The sequence below is a fragment of the Girardinichthys multiradiatus genome, chromosome 22 (genome assembly GCF_021462225.1).
Source record: "Girardinichthys multiradiatus isolate DD_20200921_A chromosome 22, DD_fGirMul_XY1, whole genome shotgun sequence".
NCBI lineage: Eukaryota > Metazoa > Chordata > Actinopteri > Cyprinodontiformes > Goodeidae > Girardinichthys > Girardinichthys multiradiatus.
This window is the reverse complement of record NC_061814.1, coordinates 26,040,857-26,067,049: the sequence shown is the minus strand read 5'-3', so window position 1 is coordinate 26,067,049 and position 26,193 is coordinate 26,040,857. Positions and strand designations below refer to the sequence as shown.

The 26,193-nt window shown below is 38.4% G+C and overlaps 3 protein-coding genes across 3 annotated transcripts in view; 1 reads left to right on the top strand and 2 right to left on the bottom strand.

The window, feature by feature from the left end:
• Positions 1-1,305: 1,305 nt before the first annotated feature.
• st3gal7 (ST3 beta-galactoside alpha-2,3-sialyltransferase 7) lies at positions 1,306-6,986 on the top strand. The gene is made up of 7 exons (XM_047351548.1): positions 1,306-1,454; positions 3,267-3,393; positions 3,480-3,817; positions 4,505-4,691; positions 4,807-4,947; positions 5,255-5,404; positions 6,577-6,986. The coding sequence occupies exons 1-7, from the start codon at positions 1,306-1,308 to the stop codon at positions 6,661-6,663; spliced, it is 1,179 nt and encodes a 392-aa protein (XP_047207504.1). The 3' UTR covers positions 6,664-6,986.
• On the bottom strand, positions 6,977-17,860 carry hps1 (HPS1 biogenesis of lysosomal organelles complex 3 subunit 1). Its single transcript, XM_047351547.1, has 18 exons — positions 17,704-17,860; positions 15,116-15,298; positions 14,918-15,040; positions 14,413-14,555; positions 14,215-14,323; positions 12,997-13,157; positions 12,796-12,898; positions 12,637-12,721; positions 12,471-12,526; positions 12,226-12,393; positions 11,150-11,329; positions 10,819-10,895; positions 10,594-10,731; positions 10,382-10,447; positions 9,290-9,434; positions 8,838-8,951; positions 7,528-7,610; positions 6,977-7,445 (listed from the first exon to the last, which is right to left on the bottom strand). Exons 2-18 carry the CDS (start codon positions 15,230-15,232, stop codon positions 7,283-7,285), a joined length of 2,031 nt encoding a protein of 676 aa, XP_047207503.1. The 5' UTR covers positions 15,233-15,298; positions 17,704-17,860; the 3' UTR covers positions 6,977-7,282.
• Positions 17,861-22,160: 4,300 nt separating this feature from the next.
• hpse2 (heparanase 2) overlaps positions 22,161-26,193 on the bottom strand; it is an 88,874-nt gene continuing 84,841 nt past the window's right edge. Inside the window, exon 12 of the mRNA XM_047350998.1 lies at positions 22,161-24,984. Coding sequence (XP_047206954.1) covers positions 24,822-24,984 — 163 coding nt within the window. The 3' untranslated portion in view covers positions 22,161-24,821. The remainder of the gene's footprint in view (positions 24,985-26,193) is intronic.

Below are 26,193 nucleotides of genomic sequence, written 5' to 3'. Positions count from 1 at the left end.
TATTACTTTGTCAGATTCAAGTTATTTCTGTGACCATTGTTGTTTTTTTTTTCCTTTCATTAACTGAAGGGGTACCAACAATTTTGTACACGTGTGTAGCTCCTTTATCCTTGCACTGCTTTCTTCTCTCCATTCATAAATTTGTTCTGTTGGCTAACGGCTACTCTCCTGTTTCTCTAAACCTTTTCACCTATAATCATTTTCAGTTCTGATCATGGATTGGGAGTTTCAGGTTAGTAGTGATTGCTAGAGCTTTCACAGTTATTACAGGATGATTTGCTAAAGGGAAAAAAACAGAATAATTCACTACAAATTTCAATGGGAAACTAATAGATTTGGGTTCTTCTGGAATCTCAAAGCCTAGGGAATAGCAGTTTCCAATCCGAACAGATGTAAAAGACTTTGTTTCTCATCTGCTCTTGAATTTCTTTAAATCAGGACATAATGTGTTGCTTTTTTAGATCTTTTAGAATACTTTATGTAATCAGGGAGGTTCTTTTTAAGTGATTTCTAGATTCTATAGATCAGGCAGTAATTTGGTCTATGTTGGCTAATGGAAATGAAACAGAAAAATGCATTTAATCACAGTTTTGACTTTTGATTTAACAAGGAATCCAAATGTATCTTCTCCTTAAGACCAGATTGTTTTTCTCCCTTAAAAAATAAAATCAGTATTTAAAAACTTATTTTTTTATTTGCCCCAGTTATCTTTGTGTAATATTAAAATATGTTTTAGGATCTAAAGCATCTAAGAATGACACAAAATACCTAAACATACTTTTAATTGGTCCTTTCTTTTTAATATTTAAATACTGGATTTTATTGGACAGACAGCTAAACACACACACAAAAACACACTTGTTCATTACCTTTCCAGCAGGAGGACTGACTGACATGTCAATGATTAACCAGGGTTATTGAGGGCAGGGACAGAGTTCAGTCAGATAAAAAAGGAACTTCAGCCATTTTGACCGTACACTATGCTGCTTGTTTCTCAGCGATGGAACAACAATGTTAATAATTGGCTGACATTTCTTCAAGGCAAGCTGTGAGTTACACTCTGTTCTTTTGTGTTTATAAACCTGATTCTTGCCTTCATGCTTTAGGCAGTATTTGCTCACATTTGACTATAAAATAGGTAACATAATACTCTCACTGCATCCATAGATCATTTGGTAATTTTTAGAAATCTTGTTTCAAACATAGAGAGTAATTATTCTTTCATGTTATAGTCACTATGAAAACGATGTGGGCCTCCTCGGCCATCATAACACTCTGTGTATTTCAGGTGGAGGAAATAGTGCCATGGTAACACCGGACCATCTGAGTGTAGAAGATCCAGAAGATGGTGCTCCACTGCTGCCTGTGGCTGCAAATACAATAACACCAACACCTGTGTGTCACAGACAGCGAGCTGTTTTAAAGATGGAGTCCAGGGACTTCTTCCTAAACAGGTACAAGTCCTCCAAAGTAGAGGACAGGTTATGTTCAGAAATATTACAAAGAGCTCTTTATCTCCAATGCAATGTGGTAGAACTGGCATTATGCAGGAATTGTTAATAAAAACAGATTTTTTGCTACAGTGCGGTGTGATATGATATTTAGCTTGATGGTCAGAAGGCAAAGAGCAAAAACCAATTATGTTGGTAATTCTTGGCAAATAGAGCTTCAGTGTTGATTGAAACCCAATGTTGAACGGCATTTACTTGTTTGAAATAACTTCTAAAAATAGGAATAAAACAACCAACAGTCAACCGTAATCTGTGCCAAGAATTGAAAATTGATGTTCACAGAGCCAATCCACCTAATCTAACTGAGCTTGAGCTATTTTGCAAGGAACTACGAGCAACAATTTAGTGTACAGATGTGCAAAGCTGGTAGGGATACACCCCAAAAACTGCAACAGAAGAAGGATTCTACACAATATTGACACTGGGAAGACTAAATGTAAAAGATCTGAAAAATGTATCAGTATGTGGATGTACAGGGGTTGGACAATGAAACTAAAGCACCTGGTTTTAGACCACAATAATTTATTAGTATGGTGTAGGGCCTCCTTTTGTGGCCAGTACAGCGTCAATTCGTCTTGGGAATGACATATACAAGTCCTGCACAGTGGTCAGAGGGATTTTAAGCCATTCTTCTTGCAGGATAGTGGCCAGGTCATTACGTGATACTGGTGGAGGAAAACGTTTCCTGACTCGCTCCTCCAAAACACCCCAAAGTGGCTCAATACTATTTAGACCTGGTGACTGTACAGGCCATGGGAGATGTTCAACTTCACTTTCATGTTCATCAAACCAATCTTTCACCAGTCTTGCTGTGTGTATTGGTTCATTGTCATCCTGATACACGGCACCGCCTTCAGGATACAATGTTTGAACCACTGGATGCACATGGTCCTCAAGAATGGTTTGGTAGCCCTTGGCAGTGAGTGGCATGAGTGACCAAAGGTTTGGCTATAGCAGCCCGGCCGTGTATATTGACCCTGTGGAGCTCCCGACGGACAGTTCTGGTGGAAACAGGAGAGTTGAGCTGCACATTTAATTCTGCCGTGATTTGGGCAGCCGTGGTTTTAGGTTTTTTGGTTAGCACCCGAACATCCCTTTCAGACAGCTTCCTCTTGCGTCCACAGTTAATCCTGTTGGATGTGGTTGGTCCTTCTTGGTGGTATGCTGACATTACCCTGGATACCGTGGCTCTTGATACATCCCAAAGACTTGCTGTTTTGGTCACAGATGCGCCAGCAAGACGTGCACCAACAATTTGTCCTCTTTTGAACTCTGGTATGTCACCCATAATGTTGTGTGCATTTCAATATTTTGAGCAAAACTGTGTTCTTACCCTGCTAATTCAACCTTCACACTCTGCTCTTACTGGTGCAATGTGCAATCAATGAAGACCGGCTACCAGGCTGGTCCAATTTAGCCATGAAACCTCCCACACTAAAATGACAGATGTTTCAGTTTCATTGTCCAACCCCTGTATGTATTAGTGCCCTTCCACATCATAAGTACGCACTGCTTTCTGTTGGTCTATCACAGAAAATTCAATGAAGGTTATGGTTATAAGGTGACAAAATCGGAAAAAAATTCAATGGGTATACATATTTCTGCAAGGCTCTGTAAATAAACAAAACAGAGATCCTCAAGATAAAATTTGAACAGTTAGGTTTAGTTTTGGACTTATCTGGAGCTGACATGTACTCGCCCTTTAAAGTTTTCTTATTATTGATGGTTAATATTGTCCTTTTGTTTTCTGTACAGGAAGCAGAATCTTGCCACTAGTCTGCTCTTGTTGATAGGATGCTACTTGGCGATTCTGATTCCGGCATATTACCCCTCAAACAATGTGTCATCAGTCAACAATGACTACCCCTATCCCAAGGATCTGGTAAAGATACATCTACTAGCATCTACAAGCAAGATCTTTATTGAATTTGCAGAAGAATTTATTTTAATGTGCTCTTCTCAACTCAGGCCTTACTAAATCGGTCGGCCCTCCTGCTTTCACGCCCCTGTCAGCCTCGCTGGGGTCTGGACCACCTCAAGTCACTTTCCTGTTCAGAAAGCCTTCTGGACATCCCAGTTTTTGTGCAACAGGACAACCCCGGGGCATGGAATCTGGCCCCTCCTCGGGGGCTCCAGGGGAGTGAAGAGCATTTGGCCCTGGCCCTTGCCTCTATGCCTCAGCCTGGTGTGCCTCCTTCTCTAAGTGCAAAAGGCAGGTGCAGGCGATGTGTGGTGGTGGGAAATGGAGGTGTTCTTCACGGGAGCCATCTTGGATCTCACATAGATCAGTATGATGTCATTATCAGGTACGTGTGGACCAATCAGATGAATAAGATATGAAGGATATGGTAAGTATAGTGTGTTTGGTATTAACACACTTGTTCTAACTGGCTTTTTTGGTCTTGGTTAAAAGGAAAAGGCATGAAGAAAATAATTAATTCTCAAATTGTCAAAATACTCGACCCCTGTGTACTGTAGTGATGAACAAATCACAGTAAATGCACTGACCTGATTAAAAGGAAAAACTAAAATGTCGAGGTTGGTATCTGTCTGTAAGGTATTCGGTGATAGTGTTTTCTTATTATAATGTGCATCAGGGATTTCACTAAGCCTCAAAATCCATCAACAAATGTTGCAAACTAACTAACCTTCTCTCCGACTCTAAAAGGTTTAAGAGTGTCATTTACACCACCGAAGCCAGCCACAATGCAGAGCTCTCTCAATAGTCATGCTTCAAACTTTTATAACACAACAGCTTAATTCCATAACAATACTCCTTCCAGAGGGGCTCTTGTTAACATTTTTGATGTGTTTTCTTTTCAAAGTCTTAATAACATGAATTAACTAAAAATATTATATATAACTAATTTCACTAGTCAAACCAAGGATTTTAAAATCATTTTAAAACTTATCCTTATGTTTGTTGTGAAAAAAGAAGAAAAAGTCTATTTTGAAGTAACCTTTAAACTTTTTGTGTTTATGTCTTCTCCCAGGCTGAATAATGGTCCCGTGTCTGGATTTGAGAGAGATGCTGGGTCACGCACCACAATCCGCCTGATATATCCAGAGGGAGCACCTCACTCGGCCGATGAGTACAAAAAGACCGCCATGGTAGTTCTGGTGGTCTTTAAAAGTCTGGACTTGGACTGGCTAACTTCTGTACTAACCAAGCAGCCTCTGGTAAGCCCACATCAGAAGAAGAGTTAGATAAAGAGGTTCACTGTTATTTAAGCTACAGGGTTCTCACCGGTTTATCATAAAATACTGGGATTGCGCTTATCGCCTATGCATTTAGAGCTTCTGGTCCAAGATGTGGTTCTGGAAGGAGGTAGTAGATGATATCCCGCTGAAACCAGAGAGCTTCAAGATCCTCCATCCAGAGATTATTCACAAGACGGGACAAGTCTTACAGAGTTATGCTCAGAACCAGGGAAATGTAAGTCCCTAAATAATTAGTCTATTTCATTATGAAAAACTGTGATACACTTGCATTAGTTTAACTCACTGTCTTGCTTTCAATGACAACTGCTTTGAAACACAAAGTTTCATTCTTTGCATGGGACATCTAAGAAGCCAACTGAAAGACGAGACAATGCAGAACAAATTTCTAAAGGACAATTACACTATTTTCATATTCTTTGCTACTATGTAGAGGAATTTCCCTCATTAAAATATATGGGAAGTTTGGGATCTTGTTTTGCTTCACAAAGTAAATCAACGGTCATTTTCCTGTTAAAACAAAGATGGTGCCAACATCAGGAGCCATTGCTGTGGGTATGGCTCTGCAGCTGTGTGACCAGGTTAGCCTCGCCGGGTTTGGCTACAACATGCAGCACCCAGAGGCCAGGCTCCACTACTATGAGGCGATACGCATGGACACCATGAAAGCTCAAGTAAGTTCACACTGACATAAGGATGTGGGCAAACTTGTTGGTACCACTGGTAAAGATGTGCAGATATCTTTGAAATAAATGTGTCTTTTAATGCACTAGCATATTCTAACCCTAAAAAGCTCATGAAATCGCAAGGGAAAATCCTCTTTCTGAATGTTCCTCATTACAGATTCTTTGTAGATCACCCAGAGTCCTGCGTCCATTCTTATTTATGGCTGTGGAAGAAAGTTTATTTTCAGTCTGGTTACCAGTTTCTGTGTTGACTTGTCCCTTACCCTTTTAAAAAGATCCATTTAAATTTTCTGTCTCATTTTTTAAAAAGAAATGTTGTGGCATAGAAAAAAATCATGATGCTAGTCCTCTAACAACATTCCCAGGGGCTTTGGAGGGGAAAAAGGCCCACAGCATTACAGCACCTACACCCTACTTACGAGTGGTCATTTTTTACCATTAGTTTCCTACCAGGCCTATCAGTAGTGTTGGTTACCAAAAAGCCCAATCTTAGTTTCATCTAACCAAAGGGGCTTCCAGTATTGTGATAGTAAAACATGGAGGAATTTTCAGGCATCACTTTCAAACAACAGGTTGGCATGTAGAACGCATCTAATGTATGTTATTGAAACTTGGTGACCCCAATATGGTGCTTTTTGCTGTAGTTCTCTAACAATGAGCTTTGGAGATTATTCCATTCCCTTACTGTACTGCTCACTGTGCATGGTGACAACATAAATATGGGTCTTCATCCAGCCTAGTGGCCCAGGGGCTAAAGTCAGTGGTGTCCTGTGCCATGTCATATTTATGCTCCAGGGAATAAGAAAGTTATGAGTAAAAAAAAAAAAAAAAACTAGAAATTCTCCAAAATGTTGATGAACTTAAAGGAGTAAAGTATAAGTAAAATGTCTTTTTATGTATTGTTAGGGGGTGCCAAAAAGTGGGAGCTGATTTTGTCACAACTATTGTTTCCTCTCTGTAACCAAATAAAGTTGAATTTCTTATTTTTTTCCTTACTGTGAGAATATACTAATTCAATAAAGGCTAAATTAAATACATTTTAAGGCTTTTTACACATCTTTACCAGGGTCCCTAAGATATTTGTCCAAATCATCCCATTAGGGTTAGTGACATCAGAATTTATCTTTTGTCTCCAGTAACGTTTATTTAAAATATTCCAGGTGGTGCATGACGTTAGCGCTGAAAAACTCTTCCTGAGGGACCTGGTGGCTGCAGGAGCCGTGACTGACCTCACAGGAGCCCTTTGAGTGAATCCTCTAAACTCTGCATGCACACCCCCCTATCCCCTTCTGGGTGTGTCTGTGTGGAGTCCTCCGGTACCAGCTGTGCACAACCCACCCCATAGTCTGGACTGACCTTTAAAGCACTTCCAGTCTCCAGGCCAAAATCATGACTGTAAATGTTAAATGCTGCAGAAGCTAACTTAAACATTTCCAACTCAAAGAACTGAATGAATTTAGCAGGTAATATAGGAACAGTATTATTTGTATAGATGAAAATTAAGGTTCATGACAGCTTCTACTGCAATAGAGCGCTTTGGTAATAAAGCGGAAGCACACATGAAGGAAAAGGACGTGAAAGTTTTAATTTCTCAAATGTTTAAATTCTTTATCAAAGACATGCACCATTTAATTGGTGCATTGTTCATTTATATAAGTCACATTAAAAGGTAGAAATATACAGTATATTCACTTATAAAACACAAATGTGCTGCAAACTTTGGGTGAACGAAAATGACGTTTATATACATGTGCAAGACTAATAAATAGGAAACAAATCTTCAAGAATGCAAATCTTAGAGATAAATTGGTTCCTGATGAAACAACAGATAAACATCTTTGTCTGCCAGTTTGAGTGATGCTCTTTCTACAGCAGCAGATTGCGTGAGGGCTCCCACAATTTGCTTGCGAGTTGCCTGCATTGCTGGAGGATGATCTCTGTGGGGATGACCCCCAGGTGAACAGTCAGCAGCTCGTAGCACTTCACAGTCTCACCCTTGTGGTTCTTACTGTAGTACCGCAGCAGCCTCCTGTGGGAAATATGCCTTTTGTTAACAGTGCACAACGGCCACTTGATTTTCTTTCCATGCATTTCTGGGCAATGTCATTTACTTGTAGTAGTCATAGGCAAGCATCCCGACGGGTGGAGAGTCATCAGGTTGCACTGGTATGTCCAATGGCTGTAACTTGTACCCCTGATGGATCAGACACATAAAGTATTTGTAGTTAAATAACATGATTTGTTTATTGCAGTATAGTTATACCCCCAGACGGTCGTAGCAGATGGCCGCTTCTGGTGAAGGTTTCTTCCTGTTAAAGGAGAGTTGTCCTCTCCACTGTCGCTACATGCATGTAGCAGTATGCAGTATGAGGGATTGTTGCAAAGTCAATGCAAGCGACTGTCCACTGTCTCTACATGCTCATGCAGGAGGAGTGAATGCTATAAATCACTGACTGGATGCAATCTGCTGGGTTTCCTTAGACAGAAAAACTTTTTAACCAATTTGAATAATAAATTGAATCTAACTGCACTGTTTGATAGTTGGGATTAATTGGAATGTATGTACCTGACTTGAAATCTGAATGATTCGATTGAATTGACTTTGTTAAGTGCCTTGAGACGACATGTGTTGTGAATTGGCGCTATTATAAATACAACTGAATTGAATTGAAAATAAAACAGGGATATATTGAAAGAGGAAAATATTTCAGTGCAAGGAATGAAAGGACAGTAAAATAATTTGGAAAAATAATACATTTTTGAGGAAAAAAACATGTTTCTAATATATTCGGGTGGTAATAAATATAAAAGAAATAAAACTGGTAGGAAAACTAAAAGCAAACATTTTACCTGTATTAAAAAACAAAGGGAAAAATATGTAGTTCAAGAACTGAAGTATGATTGAAAATTAGTTGTTAAAATAAAAAATAAGCATAATAGCAAAGGCATACATTACAACAGCTAAAGATTAAAACAGAAATATATATTTATATCTGATCAATTTATCAGTTATTGAATAAATTATTATTGTGCTGCATTTAATGGCACTCTAATTTATATGTATAGCTACTATTGGTCCAGTAATTATTTTATTGAGTCATTTATTTATTCATTTCTGTATGTATTCTCAATTAAGGCAGGACTGGTCCTCCATGAAGAACTGACTCCAGATAAATAGCTGCTTGCCAAAGCCTTTACAGTCAGACAAATAATAAATACTTTAAGCAAATGAGAACTGTAATAAACAAGGCTGGATGATGAGGGGATTGTAAGGCAGCAAAAAAAAAAAAAAAAAAAACTAATTGCAGCAAAGCGTTGGGGTCAACCAGCCTTCCAAATAACAATTTATTTTAAGGCTTGAAAACATCTTTAGGGTCTCCAATAACTATGGAAGGTGCCGTGGAGAATGCAGGTAACTTACACTTTCATTTTCAAACCAGAGGAAATAGCAAAAGTAGAAATCTCCGTCACGCAGTGTGACGGTGGAATAACCCTTCTGAAGATAGCGGCGGGTTGTCCTGACCAGGGCCCATACCTTCAGTTCATATTAAAGAGACAAAGAAATGAAAAAAAATAGTAATTGTGGTTATTATACAAACATCCTGTTCTTCACAAAGGCAAGAGAAAAACATAATATTTTCTAACTGTCAAAGAAAAACAAATCATCCAAAATCTGCAAAAACTGTGTAATCAGAAACACCTGATTCTGAATCTTCTTGGTTGTTAATGAAAATTAAAAAACCTAAGCGGTTGGTTGGATTTAAAAAGACTGTTGAGCTCTTTGCTTTTTAAGTTCATTATTCTAAATGGTCACAGTTTATTTTTCCATGTAAAAAAAACACTAAAACTACAACAAAGCAGAAGATGTTTGACCTTGTTTTTAATATAATTGGCCACGGGTCCCTTCCCCAGCTCCGATGTAGTGCGCTCTGTGATGCTGAGTGACGGAGCGATCATCTGGCCAGTTGATCGGTCCACGCAGATAAAATGGACAAGGCCCGGGAAATCCTCCAGATAAGTGAGATCAGCTTGGTCAAAATCCATACACAGTGTCACATTTTGGAAAAAAAAAACTCTGCTCTGTTTGGTTTTTAAATGAATGGATGTTTTGCAAAAAATGTTTCCCAACTTCCAGCTCCTTTGTCCTCACTTTAAAATACTAAATCCTAAAGTTATCTATAAATGCACTAGGAAATATCTGTGCTGCAGAAAGGCTTTACATATTTAATCAGGAATAACAACAGACTGGATGGATGGATGGATGGATTAGAAGGACACAATGAAGGACATAAAGAAGGGAAAGGAAGGAGTGATGAGGAAGAAAGGAACAAATGAGAGAAAGGAAAGAAGGACACAAGGAAGGAAGGAAACAAGAAATTATACAAGTAGAAATTAAAGGCAACAACTTTTAGACAATACGATAAAGAATAAAGTATGGAAATACAAATATTTTCCCAACTTTTCAAAAGATGGAAAATAGAAAAATCCAATTTGATAAATTTTAAATTTTTTCCAGACTTCATAGAAAGCCTGAAGCCCATGTAATGGTGAGATGTTTTAAATTGCTAGATTTCTGTGTATATAACCATTAGCAAACTACTGAAACACTATGATGCCACAGCCCCACTTCTAACTTCATCCTAGACCCCAAACACATCAGATGTAACAACAGCAAGTTTTAAGTGGATGGTTCAAACCTTCATTGCCTTACACCACATGGCCTGCAATAGTTCAAGTAGCATTTTGGCTAATCTTTTGTATGGACGAAGACATTTCTAGAAACGATGTTGTGTTTATGAAAAAGGTTTTAGAAAGGACAAATACACAATCTAATATGATGAGCACATAACCATAAATTGTAATTTGCATGTGTAAAAGAAACGCATGCAGCTAAGGCAACAAAGCTGTCGTTAGCCCAGAGGCACCTTGTAGGGACAGGGTATATTTTGAAAAAAAAAAGGATATGACACCATGGTTATGTTCCTCTTGCTTTTAACCAACAGGAAGTCCTTCCAGTCCATCAGTTTCTCTCTGCGAGAAGCAGAGTGTCAAAAAATAAAAGAAACTCAAAGACAAAGATAGGAAGGAACAGAAGGACGGCATTATAAAGAGCCTTACAGACATATACTAGGTGAGCTAAGTAACAAATAAAGATTTCTCAGTGGACGGATACACACTGAACCATAGCCTGGGCTCGTTCCTGTAGACCGGCAGAGAGATGCTGAGCAGCATCAGCCGACTCTGACCCAGTCAGAAAATACCGTCTGTAAATGCCACACAGCTGCGTTTTCATGTTCTTACAGCATGGGATGAGCCTAAAAGAACAAGAAACCATTTAGATGAGCTTCAGTCACCTTGTGCTATATCGACATTTGGCCACCAGAGGGCAGAAGAAGACTTACTCTTTGTTGAACCCAGACCCTCCTTTGGAAAAGGCTCGGTTCTTAAACTCTGTCCAGACATTTTGTAAATACGCAGACTAGGAGAGAATTAGAAAATATATTGGTTTAAGTCCAAAGAATTAGAAGAGGTTTATACGTGGTTCATTCAAATTGGTGAAAGCAATCTTGGGAGGTTCAGTCATGTTCAGATTACGACAGCAGAACAATTTCGATTACAACTTAAACGGTCTGAAGTACAAAGAAATAGTGAGATAAAAACAAAACAACTGTCATTTAAACCCAGACAGTCCCTCAGCCCAGTAGCAAAGCTGGTATCACAAAAAACACCTACCTGTAACTCACTGGGCCCCAAAGCTTTGATGAATTTGTCCATTTTGGTGCGGATGTCGTAGATATTCAGAGGACTTCTGGCTGAAGTGGGACCTCCAAGGCCTTCGTGTAAACGTTTCTCCAGCTTGTCAAAGTCCTCCAAGTACTTGTACACCGACATGGCCACTGCACTGGTGGGAATCTGATACGGATAATAAGAGAGCAGATACAAGATGTCTTTAGATAGACAGTACCGTTATATTCAATAAATTACACAAAAAAATTGCATTAATTTCAGTTACTCAATTTATTAATTGAAATCCATTAAAAAGTATAATTACATCCAGAATGGTGTTTTAAAGCTTTGTTAATTTGAAGATTTTTCCCTTACATATTTTAATACAGAAATGTGAGCTTAAGGAAAAAAATGTATGTAATGTCTGCTTAAAGGTTGTTATTTTTAAAAGGTACTTTTATTCTTACTAACAAGCCTCATATTCCAATTTAATGAACAGGACTACAGTGGTTTTCAAAATTGATTGTACACCTTAAACTTTTTAGCATTTTGTCAAGTTCTATAAAGTTTTAAACTTAAGAAATATGATACATGGTTTTAAAAATTCTAACAGCATGTGGTGTGTTTCTTTTTAGCTTAATCTTCTCTGACATCCTTAAATGCAACCATTTGAATACCAAAATTAGTCAGGAAACAGAGAACGCTTGCGTAGAATAATGAGCAAAATTTCTGTCTCTACGTGTGCAAAGCTGCTCAGAGACATACCCCTAAACACGAGCCGCTGTAATTGTATTGAAATGTGGTTGTGTGAAGTATTGTATACCACATTTAACCAATTTTGTGTGTAGAAAAAGCTGAACGAGGTATCCTTTTTCCTTCTAGTTCACAGTTATGTGTAACCTGTTGTTGCTAAATCCCAATAAAAATACTTTTAAATATAAAGAGGGGTTGTGAATACTTTTCCAAGGCACCGCAGTGCCATTTGCATACAATGTCTGTTAAACTACTGCTTACCATGTGCCACAAGGAGAAAAATTAAAGCCAGTAAAGGAAAACATGCTTTTTTGGAAGTAACTGCAAACCTTAGTGAGCAGCACTAGCGTGATACCGGGCCACAGTGAGAGGCAGTACATGGAGTGGGGCATCATGGGATACAGCCCATCTTTCTGTGAAACCTCAAGGAAAACTCTTCGAGGGCTCGAAGGGTCCGGTGGGCTAATTTCCAGAGTGTGCAAGCTGTCCTCTGCCATCTGAAGACATCACAACAGTTTAAAGTGTGTCACTTTTAAAATGCAATCTTGGATCTTGCCCTTAAAAATGTCCTGACCTGGACTTCTGGGTCCACAAACTCAAACACAGGAAATTCACCTTGGCCAGCTTTCTCTGGTAAACCAAAAACAAACCCACAAAAAGCAAATCCTCAGGATAGAATAAGGATACAAACAGAAACAACGAATTTAACATAAATAATATTACTTTACTCAATAATTCACCTGAACCACTGGAACCTCTACTGGACGGGGAAGGTTCTGGGGTGTAAAAACTTTCAGGACCAGAACCAGATGTGCTTTCAACATCCTTCAAAGACAAACAGACAATGGTGAGTAGAAAACAGCAGAAACAAGTTTGAGAAGCTGTAGGCTGTCAGATACCTCAGGACTTGTGTCATCCAGGTCCAGATTACTGGGATACATATTCTGTGCCATGACGATGAGGGCCAGCAGGTCCGAGGTGGTGAGCACACTCGCGTTGCGGCTGCAGAGAGAGAAGCAGAAAGATGGAAAATCTCAGATATAAATACAATAAATATGAATCGGGTAATGGAATAACTGGAATGTTTTAATGACATGTACCTGGAGTAGAAAGCGAGCAGCTTGGTGTGAACCAGGACGAAGGCGTGGAGAACCTCCTCTCCTGCTCGCTCCACACTGCTGTTGAGCTGCTGGACTAAACGGCGCTCCAGGAACTCTATGCACAGCTCACAGAGTTGGGGGTGAATTAACCTTTCCACTGCCTGAGACAGGGAGGAAAATCTGTTAAGTGAAGAGCTTTCTTCTGTACAAATGTCCCAAAAAGATGACCGTAAGTAACACTTTATGTTCATTTTTTACAATTTTGACCAACAAAAACGCAAAACCTATTTGGACAATCACATTTTAGTGAAAAATTATGAGAAATAGATCTTTTTTATGTAAGTGAATAAGATTGTAGTTCAAGAAAAGATAATCCAAAACTTATTGAGTTGTGGGAAGGGTAGGCATGTATAGGCTGTTCAAGCTTCTGTATTAAAGGGATGTTATCTAGATTTTATAATTCAGTGTATTTGTTTTTGTTAGTTATATTGATCATCGTCATCACCAATTTTAGATATTGTATTTTTTGTCTTTCATTAACTTTTTTTTTTTTTTACCTCAGAACAGAATAAATAATAAATAAAACAAAGAAATATTTGAGCTTGGAAAATAATAGCAACAGTGAAACACGGTGGAGATAGTATCTGTGGGCATATTATGTTCCATCACGGCCTAAATTATTTGCCATCTGTTTCTAATTTTAAATGTGTAATTCCCTGTTTTTATTTATCTAATCTGTCAGAATTTTAGAGTGAAAATGAACAGAAATGCAATAACAGATAAACAACAGTTTATCTTTTATAAATGCTGAGTTAAAATCCTGGCCGTACTTCTACAGAAATTTTCTAGACAGAAGAAATAAGCAGAAAACAAACCAAGAAATATTTTCAAGTTTCATATCTGTGTTGAAATCTGAGGATGCTTATAGTAACAATCTAGATGAAATTGAGAAATGGTTGTTATTTTAAATAATGCAAATAGGAAAAAACATTTAGGGTGAAAACCAACCGACTGTAGGCATTCTTCTGGAAAGGAATGGATTTGATCGATCATGTAGAAACTTTTAGCTCAACAAGGAAATCCAGTGCAAAGTCGTCGGCTCAGAAACAAGGCTTAGTTTAGCTTTATTCACAATGGCAAAAATCCACATTCCAGTCTGAAGTTATGTTTAGTTTATCCACTTCTAAGCCCAATATTTAAGACCAAAAAGCGCTCCACCTCAACTAAGAAACTCTGGTCGTTCTCCCGGAGGAGGCTGTAGGTCTCCAGCAGGCTCTGTAGATACTTCCAGAGTCTCGCTCTCTGCTCCGTTTCCTGAGGCCGCAGTCTGATGGCGAAACAAACGGATCAGGTGTCAGCCACACATCCACATTAACGCAGTCCAGAGCACACAAGAACAAGACAGAACGTTCTTACTCTTTCCTCAGGAGGTTCCCACTGAGTGTTACCATGCCGAACATGACCTCGATCATCTTTTTCAGCACGTAAATTTTTCTCCTCAGGTCATCCTCCTTTTCTTTGCCATCCCCGTTCACAGCGATGTAGAGACACTCGTCAAACTAAACAAACACAATATAACAAAACCAGGTTTTATTTCATGTGCATGAATAAAAAGAAAAGTACAAATAAGAGCAGTTTTCAACACTATTCTGCTTTCAGTTCTCTGAAAATGATGCACAATTTTGATAGCACAACCCAATCATGTTCTACAGGAGGACAAAGCCTAGCTTGATTCTTTATCTCCACTCACATGACAAATGTGACGCGTCACTGAAAGAAAGGCCTTCATTCAGGTCAGTGTGCTATAAGTGCATTATAGTGTCAAATATTTCAGAACTAGGTCATAAAAGTTCACAGGTCGGAGCAGTTTTATTATTTTATGTAAGTGTGACACAAAGAGCGGAAGACGGGCAGATCTTACCTGGTGTAGAACGTAGATTTGGTTGTTCTCAGTGGTAAAAGAGGTGTAGCTGTCCTCCAAGGTGCTACAGGAGATAATGATGGGAGCAAACAAAGTGCTCAAGATGTCCTCAAAGGCCGGAAGCTAAAAAAAAAGAATGAGAGATAAAAAACTGCAGAAAGTAAGTCAATAATCAGGAAACATTTCCCCCCTCCTTACCCCCTCGCCTTCCTCCTGAGATACCCCATACTTCTCCTGGATATTCTGGCGATATTCGAGGTCACTCCAATGGAAGAGAACCTCTGCGCTCTCGCTGGCTATCAACAAACACTTCATCTGGACCAGGGACGACTTCCTGTTCTGCTTTACCAATATACTCCAAAACCTTGTTCAGACTTTACACTGTAAAAAAAAAAGGCAAATCGAGAAAGCGTTATGTTGAAAGACTTAACTGATCTGGAGGCATTTTATATCAACTGTAAACCGTTTTATTCACCGAGAGAGTTTTCCTCGTTTATAATAATTGGCTCATATTTTCCACCGCATGGCTGCACTTCTGCCGCGGAAAAACATCTTGCACAGCTGATTACAAACATGGAGAAAAAATACACAGACTCTTTCATCATAATACTGGGAGATTTTAACAGCGCAAACCTCTCCAATGAATTCCCCAAACACAGACAGCATATTAAGTGTCCCACCAGAGACAAAAACACACTGGACCATTGTTACACAGCTTTAAAGGATTCATATCATGCTGTTACCAGGGCTGCTCTGGGTTTTTCGGATCATTATCTAATCCACCTCATCCCAACCTACAGACAGAAACTAAGAGCTTCCAAACCCAAGGTTCACACTGTTAAGAAGTGGACTGAGGAATCAAAGCAGACGCTACAGGCCTGCTTTGAATGCAAAGACTGGACTGTTTTTGAAACTTCAGCCACTGACCTAAACCAACCAACTGATGTGGTGACATCATACATCAGTTTCTGTGAGGACATGTGTGTGCAGACCAAGACCTTCTGCACCTTTGGGAACAATAAGCCATGGTTTACTCCACACCTCAGGAATCTGCGCAGGGATAAGGAAGAAGCTCACAGCAGTGGAGATTGGGCGCGGTACAGGCAGACCAGGAACAAACTAACAAAAGAGATCAAAGCAACCAAGAGAAGCTACAGTGAGAAGCTGAAGAACAGCCTTTCTACTGGTGACACGTCAGCTGTATGGACCGGTCTGAGAAACCTGACTGCCTATAGGATCCCCTCCACCCATCCTGAACAGAGTCGTCTTCTGGCCAACCGTCTGAATGGCTTCTACTGCAGACATGACAGGAAGCCGTTCACGCCTCAAGCCATCTCCTCCACATCCCATTCAGGAACAAGTTCTTCCCACAAAACTACCAACCCCCTACCTTCAGATCCTCTGCCTGCACTAAAGATCTCCGAGGAAGATGTAAACAGGCTCTTTCAGCGCATGAAAACAAAGAAAGCTGGAGGACCTGATAACGTCTCCCCATCATGTCTGAAAGCCTGCGCACATCAACTCGCTCCGATCTTCACAAGGATCTTCAACAAATCACTGGAGAAATGTGAGGTCCCCTCCTGCCTCAAACGATCCACCATCATCCCGGTGCCCAAGAAACCCACCATCGTAAGATTAAATTACTACAGGCCTGTAGCCCTGACGTCTGTGGTCATGAAATCCTTTGAGCGGCTCGTGTTGAAGCACCTGAAAGACATCACAGGCCCCCTGCTGGACCCCCTGCAATTTGCTTACCGAGGAAACAGGTCGGTAGATGATGCTGTTAACTTAGGTCTAAGAGAGGACCTCACTACACAGCCCAGAGCCCTTTGCACATCTTTTAAATATGTACTTTCATTTCATCAGTCCTACGTTACTGTGCTGCATTAAAATAAAAGCCATGACATGCACAACATGCTTACCTTTTTCTATCTGTGTAGTTTACCTTTTGCCCACCCTGTTTCACTGCAGTGAAATTAAATGGCGATGCATGAATTGCATGCATTATTGCTCCAGACAGTGCAGCTACCCTGTAGCATTTATGTGCTTTTATTTTTGCCACCAATTATTCCAAATAAGAACATTTAAGTTCAAATTTTTAAAACAGAAGTAAAACAAGGAAACATAAGAAAGACGAATCAGAGTTTAATAATAGGTTGCAAGATAATGTTCCTAGCAGATTACTCTGCACCTAAGCATTTTATTTAGAGCAACAACTTATTTCATTCATTTAAATATAAAGCTGCTTGATGGAAGCTAAACTACATCCTGTCTCTAAATTCCCAAACATTAAATCCACTCTGGCCTTGTTGTAAATATATAATCTGCCACTCCCATGCTTCTAATATAATCATACTCTGACATTTTTACCTTTAGAATTATGAAGTCAAATTTCACCAATGAAAAAAAACCAAACTAAACTTAGTGATGAATATGGTCCTACAGTCCCCATTCAGACACAACGAGCTGCAGAAACTCCAATGACAACACTTTTAGCAGTCATCTGTGCTGACTCATTAGAAAGGCGTGTCATCACGCACTGCAAGCCATTTCTCCTGGAAATGAGACCCCAGCTGTTGATGTTTACCTGATCTGTTACTGGCTGAGATTAAAGTTCCATCAAACACAGATCATGTGGATCTTTATCTAACAGATAAAGCGCTGAGGTGCTCCAATCCGCACGTTTTACTTAAAACATTGTTGCAAAACTCAAACTTCCTTCACTCATCAACTCCCCGATATTTTTGCACCAGCAGAAACTTTTAATTCATCTCACATAGACTCACTCGGGGGTTCTCAACTCAGTTCTCTGAATGATCCCAACATCTCCGCCTTTCTTCTCTGGTGTCTCGAAGTCCAGCGTCCTTCTTCTCGTTCTGCAGGTTCTGCTTGCGTTCATTGCTTTCTTCCGCACTTTGCGACCGTAGCGGAACATGTGACCACAGCCTCGATTCACAGCGATTCATAGAAGGAAGGGGTTTTTTATGGCAAGACAAATTATCATATAATCCGCAAGCTCTTCACAGCAGATGTCTGGGTTTTAAAAAAGAATATTAAGACTTGCAGATGCCTTTATTTTACTCACAATTATTATTTTAGATATGTTTTGAGACCTGCTGCTTAATCTGAGCTAAGATTCACTAGAGCTGATATGTTGCCTATGTTTGCACACTGTTCAGGTCTTGTATTGTACCTCCTTATTTCACTTATTATGCTATAATACCATGCAGGTTGGACAACCCTCTGATGCATGGCAAGCTTCCTCTGACCATTTTTTCTTTATTGAATTAAGTAATAATCATGAGACATTCCTTATTCAGGATATTAAAGTTTTCATAAGGCATGAAATCTGACCTAAATGCACAAAGAGCAGCTCACATTATAGGTCGACTCAACCGTATTAATCATTGATTACGGCACTAAAGTTGATATTTTGGCCTCCTCTGTTTTATAATTCTCCGTAAAATAATGATAGGTAATTTATCATTAATATTACTTTTTGAGGCCTGTTCCATTCGGTTTTTCAGGAATCAATTGATACCAAATATGCACTGATTGATCAGTGGAAAAGGGCTGAAAAACCAATGCAAAGTTCAACTGCTTTCATCACAAGGTTTGTAAAATCTAAGTGAGAAATGTTTGGGGGTATCAGGTTTGATGCTGATGGATTCATGATAGTCATCAGTTTATGTTTGCAAAATAAATAGCTAATGTGCTGCATTTATTCTGAGACAAGTGCTGATGATAAGTTGTGCAGTTTGATCTGGACGTTTCTTCTCTCATCTGCTTCTTCCCTGGTATCCTGCTTTCTTCATACAAAACAGGCAAGCATATTTTCACGATACAAACTCTCACTTTTACCACTAAATTTGGGGTTTTCTGAAAGTCCAGGGTGGCAGTGGACTGGCAGTGATGTCAACAGAAAGCATTTCATATTCTTCCCATGAAGAAGAGAATGGATATCTGAAAACGAATCCCCACCAGAAAAAACTTGCATTCCAGACATCCATAGTAAAACTGTTACAAGTCAGAAGTTGGATTTTAGATATCTGACATAAAAAGCTATGCCAGACATCTTCAGTACAGTGCTGTGTCCTCCCAAAACATTATAATTTTAACATGGCAGAAATAGGTATTATTCACATAATATTTAAGCTAAAAAGCTATTTCAGATTAAATCAATTGAAAACAGTATAAACATTGGTAACAGTATAATTACAAATACCTATAACCAATGTAAGGTTATTTACATATCTATGAGAACTTGAAGCCATGCCATTAAAACATAAAAGGTCAGATGAGAATTGGGCCTAATAACATCCTAATGATGTCTCATATGGCTTTGTTTAACTTTGTAAGATTTCCATCTGAGTTATCTTCAAGATCAATTCCACATGAAAAAATGTACATGTAGATTTCTGAAGCTGCCGTGCAAAACCCAATGGGGAAAGGTGACATTATTTGTAAACACGGATTTTTACAAAATTACAAACTGATTTATATCAATCAAAATAAATGATTAATGAGAGTAATCACACAGTTTTGCAGGCTTTATCACACCTTAATAGTTTGTTCTGTACATCAGGTGAAAAATAATAATAATAATATTTGTATATGAAAAATAAATTACAAATGAGGATGTGGTCTAATTATATGCTACAGTGGTCTGCTGTACTACAGACCACTGTAGTACAGTGAACTGTTCTTCCAAGAGCCTGGTAATTGGTCAGGCAGGGAAAAGTCATGTGCTGATGAATGAAGTGGAGCACATGACGGACTGAATGTTTGAGATAACACTTTGGTATTTGTGGAATGCAGCTTCAAGATTTAGATTTAGATTAGAAGGGATCTAGTCCTTTGGTTTTCAACCAACATTTTATGAAGAACAAAATGGGTGGAGGTTGGGGGTGTGGGTTGGGAGGGCAGGAGATAATCCTCTATTTTTCCTTTCTGCTGTAGTTTGCACAAAATCAATCACCTACCTACTCACCTACCTACCTACCTACCTACCTACCTACCTACCTACCTACCTACCTACCTACATCCATCAAACCCTCCATCTGCTGTCAAAATGGCAGTTTTTTTATTAAGTAAATTTTTATTTCAGAAAAAAATCCTATGAAAATCCACCTAATTGAGAAAACAAACTGATTTGTTTTAGTGGGGAAAATAACAAAAATAATTGCTAAAATAATGTGGTTCCTTAAATGTGCCCACTCTTAAAAATAAGTTCAAAGTCCACCAGAGAGCATTTCCTGTGCACAGCCACTTTTAATCAGATTCAGATCTGTGTTCTGATTGAGCGATTCCAAAATGTTAGTGTCCTGGAGAAATCAATTTGTTAATTTGTATGCATGTATTGGTTTGTTGTTGTCCTTTCCCTGACTGATACCTTTTGACAATGAGATCCCTCTGATGCTTTGGAAGTTCTCTGCAGACCATGCGTTTTGCTGTAAAATGGGACAAATCAAATAATAGTAAGTGTGTACTGACTCCTATTTAATGTGAGTTTCAATGTGGTGGTTAATTCTGAACTTGGCCAAACCCCAAGTTCTAAGAGGGTTTCCACAGTCATCTTTTAGGGGTTTTTTGTATTACAAAAGGAAACAGACAGTAAAGAAATCAAGGGACCTGGAGAATTACTTATAAAAGCCACTTCCAAAAGAACCTTTTCAGGTTATTTTCTATCATTTCCATATAATCTATGAAGGACAGTCACCAAACACCAGGCTGCTTCCCAGAGAAAGGTCTGATAGCTTCAACAAATCTGTCTTATATCATAATATTTTGCACGGACTGTGTGCTAGACCTCCGAGTGAAGCACAGCAACATAAATATTTATGTTTTAATAACCCTGCTTGGGTCAAAATGGTCCCAAACGCCGGGACGTGGACGTTTGGAGCCAAAGTCTAATCTAGTCCATCAGTTTTCTGGAGATCTGGCGTTCATGGCAATTTTATTTGGGTTGACTCCTGTATATACAGAGTAAACATCATGAAATCCTCAGTGTTTGCTAACGGTGCAGGGGGCCTTGCATGTCTCAAAATGAACCCCCGCATATAAACAGTGTTAGCTGGGCCTGAGTAACAGCTACCTCCACGGAGGAGGCTCTATGACGCCAGACACAGCTCGGTCCTCCTAAATTACAACAAAATTAGGGGGAGAGTGAGTCAGCCATGTTAAGACATTATCAAGAGGGGCATCAAGAGCCACACTTAGGCTCAATAGGTGTTCATTTATTGGTTTCTGCTCAGAGATTTGAAATTTACTGCAAACATCTTGCAGATTGTAATTAGTTAAGTGCTTGTAAAAAAAAAAAAAAAGTTGTTATACGACAACAGATTTCACGAAACTGCAGCCCAATTGCTTTTTTAATGTCTGCTTTCTGTCACCGGGATCCATAATTAAAGCATGTGTAAATACTGATCAAAATCAGCAAGTATCTGTGGCCAACAGCATAATGAGTACCACTATACAGGAATATGGCCAAGTGTTAACAAGCCTGCTTTGACTCTTACTTGTCAAAAGGGTCAACTTGTTTAAAGTGAACCACATGCGAAGAAAAGGCTATTTCTGGGAGAAAACATTTCCGCTCCTCACATAAAAGCAGGAGCCGATTTAAAAATGTAATCAAAGGTACATGCTTTGGATCATGGCCTCTCTGAGCTAACAGCAGACAGGCATGAAACATCAGTACAGAAATCAATAGCGTGGAGATTTTTGTACACCAGGCTTTTGGAGGAGAAACCAGAGATCCATCAAACAAAAGCATCAAGCGAATCCTGGTTATCTGTGCATCAGCCGACTGTAAGCCATGTGTGGTTCAGGTTTAGCCCATCTGAGTCTGCAGTATGAGCCCGTCCTGGCTCCATGTTTCCCATCGGCAGTCGCCTCATGCAGTGACAAGACACCACTACAAAGGCCCGCACCAGCTGCTCCCACATCTGGGGCTGTAGCATGTAGCACTTTGTAACAGTGAGTGTGTGAGTGTATCAAAAACAGAAACTTAAAAACTACACAATCTTCATGAAAGGATGCTGCTAGAAAGTGACAGTTTTTATTTATTATCTCTCTGGGCAAAGGTTTATCTATTCTTCCCTTTGTGCTCCTGTACGAGTATAAATCAAATCCTTCTTCATCACTCATGTCTACAGACGATTTTCAGTACAGTCTGATCTTTTCCCATGTTTAATGTACATCTGCAGCAGGTGGAAGAGAACAGAATAGATGACAAACTCAAAGCTTGATAAGTAAAATATCAGTGGGTTTTTATTATCAATGTAAACTTTTATTTTAGACATAAAATAATATAGGCGCACTTTCCGTATTAAAATAATGCTCTCCAAAAAAAATATATAAACATCTCTACATTATGTATAAACACATTCAGAAGCAAATATTATTTATATTTAACATGTCTGAACACTGAACCAGTTCTTACTCAACTTTCATTGTGTCTTGATCTGTTATTGTTAGGTTTGGACCAGTAGACAAGTCACTTTCCAGGCGATGCACAGTTTTAGTCTAACAAATACTAACTTAAGGTTGAAATAAGTTGGTGATAACATTGTTAAATACATTTAAGCGAACTTTATCATTAGGCCCACTAGCATTTGTTCTTAGTCCACTAATATTTCTTTCTCAATGAAAACTTCACTAAAGCTAAACCTTTTCACATTTTGTCACGTTATAAGCACAAACTTCATTGTAATTTATTGGGATTTTTGTTTGATAGACCAACACAATGGATCTCATAATTGTGAGGTGGAAGGAAAAATTATGCACAGATTTCAAATTTCTTTACAAAACAAATCTGAAAGTGTGGAGTGAATATGTACTCAGCCCCTTTTAGTTGTTTACCTCTTAATGAAATCCACTGCAACTAATTGCCTTTAAAAGTCAGTTAATTAGTCAGTAAATAGAGCCTTCCAGTAAATAATACAATCTCAGTATAAATCCAACAGTTATGTGAAGGCCTCAGAGGTTTATCGGAGAACATTAATGAGCGAACAGCATCATGATGACTAAGGAACACAGCAGATATGTCAAAGAAAAGCTGTGGAGAAACTTTAAAGCAGGATTAGGTTATAAAACCAGGCATTCTCAGCTCAACAATTTGTTGTGCACTCCACAAATCTGGTCTCTGTGAAGGAGTGGCAAGTAGTGAAGAGTAGTTTGTCACAAGCCATTTAGGGACACCTCAAACATGAACGAATGCGCTGTGGTCATATAAGACTAAAATTGGCCTACCATTGCGTGGTAGAAGACTGACACCCTAAACACACCATGACTGTTGTAATAAAATATGGTGGCAGCATCATGCTGTGGGGATAATTTTCATCAGCACTTATATAGAAGCTGGTTAGATATAATAGAAAGCTGGATGGAGCCAAACAGATTCAATCCTGGGAGAAAACCTATGTGTGTCTGCAAAAGCCATGAGACTTGGTGAGGGGTTTACTTTCAAACAGAACAAAAACTCTGAACATTTAGCCAGAGCTAGAAGGGTTTAGATCAATGCTAGTCATTAGTTCGAAAGGCCTAGTCAAAGTCCAGACAATGTGTGGGAACTGTGATTTTTGGTAAGGCTTGAAATCTGATGTTAACAGGTACCTGTTTACAGTCTGATTGAGGTCAATTTTACAATAACTCAGGCAGGCATGAAGAAAAATCTTTAAAACAGGAATGTGGGCTTAATAAAAAATTTGTTTAATACTTGCTACTTTCAAAAAGTACTTTTAATCTGACAAACAAGCCTTATCCAGTGGATATTCTAATTTATTGAACATGGCTGTATATGGGCACTTGAGGTTTTTACATGACAAATTATGAAAAGTTAAAGGGTATTCATAGTTTTGCATAACACAATATGTTGAATTTTCTTTAAAAACAGGCCATTAGAACCAAAAACAGAACTGGACATTCAAAATTAGAAATATAATAGACCTTAGATAATAAATTAAATGTATACTGAATCTAACATATCAAGCTTAAATCTCCTTTATAATTTTTATGTACAATACATAATCTAAAAAATATCTGATTGTAAATCTGTACAAAGATATATTCCATATAAAAGTGACCTAGCAGCATTAGAAAAAGTAGGGATTATAAAATATACAATTCAATGGAAAAGGTATATAAAACTACCTGAAAAACTGGGATTTAAGAAGTTTTTAGGTAAGCCCAGAGTTAAGTGAACGTCACATTGTTCCTTAGCTTTGGAACAATATGAGTTGGAACAACATCACTGATATCAAACTCTACAGATAAAATAAAATGTTGCATCGCTAAAGCAAAAGAACTCAAAATAATCCAAGTGTAAAAAACCTCACACTTTCATTGTAAGCCTTTTAAGCCTTTTAGTAGACACATCAGTAGCTTTATCAAATTCATTTAACAATCAAATAAACTCACAGTACAGGGTTAGTAGAAGCTGAGATACTTTAGCTAGGCCAGGTCAGTTTTCTCTGTGGGAAAAGCTGTATTTGTGTTTTCTTTCAGTGAGTGAAAGATTGGGAGGAAAAGGACAGTTAAAGAGAAGAAAGTATAGCCTAGTCAAACCAAACAACGCTTATAATTTTTTCCAATTTGTGCACCACAAAACGAAAATGTCACAGTCCAAAAACAATAACTTACCCCATAAAATCTTTTAAGTTTTGAGGAACTGCTGGTGGTGTGCATCACTATGATACTTCATATGTATCATAGTGAGAAAGTCTTTTCAGAAGTGGTTTAAATATTCCCTTAAAAGAATCTCTCCATTAGCCATCTGTTATTCAGCTAGAGAATCTGTGTGTTTCCAGGTGTCTGCACTGACCACATTTCCACTGATGATTTGGTTTTTGACCTTTGAGTCCAGAGAACTTATGGAGATTGTGTGCTCTGAAGTGAAGAGTCGTTGCTATCTTCGACAGGCATATGCATTAATGTTTTTGATGACATAAAATCCAATGGTCATTGGAGGCATAGCTATTGTCCGTCCAGCCCGGAGAATTTTAGGCTTCAGGTCTGGGAATGTCTCATCGTTGCCCATGAGAAGTTTTTCCCCATTTAGCTGAACATGTCTGCAAAAAAAAGACAAAAATATGAAAATAAAATACCAATAGTGTCCCTATTTATTCAAGAAGAACACTTTTGTAGACCCTTTAATAAAAAACACATCACAAAAAATATTTATAGAGAGAACTGAAGTATTAAAATATTAGAATTTAAGATTTTTACAATATGTTTCACACATGCATCTCATTATATTCAAATCTCATCAAATATTTAATTTATTTCAGTAATTCAATTTAGGAAGTGAAACTCATATTATATTGATTCATTACACACAGAATTATATATTTGAAGCGTTCCAGGTAATTTTGATGATTATGGCTTACAGCTGACAACCCGAAATCCAGTTTAGTGGAAAATTGGAATATTACACAAAAATAATAAAAAATGATATTTAATACAGAAATGCTACTGAATCTATCTATCTGTGTACTGTGTAATATATGCATGAATTACTGCATAAATGCAGCATGGCATAATGCCTTTGGCTCTGCTGAGGTGTTAAGGAAGCCCTTTTATAGGGTCCTCCAGCTCATCTGTTGGCTCTGGTAATACGTCAGAGATTCTGGATGGTAAATTTGGATATTTAGGTCAGAATAGTTTGCTGCTCTATCGTGCCTGCTGGAAAATCGGGGCATAATCGTTAAAATTAAAAGTAATTGTGTGTAATGATTCTGTACAATACATGGATTTTACTTTTTGAACTCACTAACTGGAATAAAGGAACTTTTCAATGAAATTCTAATTTATAGAGATGGACCTCTATATCAGGTTTTTACACAGTAAGTTTGTGAATCTTACCGTCTTTTATTTATTGTAGTTATCACCCAAACATCATGGCCTTACCATGATCAGTTCTATAAGGGATCTCACCTTACAGTGTGACACTGGATACAATGACGGGTGTCAAAATCAATAAAAAACTACTGGTCTTTTGTCTTTTAACCTTTGCAGTGTGACAGAATAATGTTTGTTTTTCCTTTTAAACAGTGCACCCCGCACAGTCTTAAAATAAGGATTTCTTGTACCAAACCCTGCAGCCAATACAGGAGTGATATTCAGTGTTTGGTATGTAGGGTGAGTGATTCTGTCCAGACATCTGAGGGTCATCAGACATGGTTTTGTTGCTTTCTGACACATAATACCACTGACTGAACAATCTATGTGAAAGGCTTAAGAGGAAGATGAATTGCATCCACTTTCAGTTGAAATGCTGA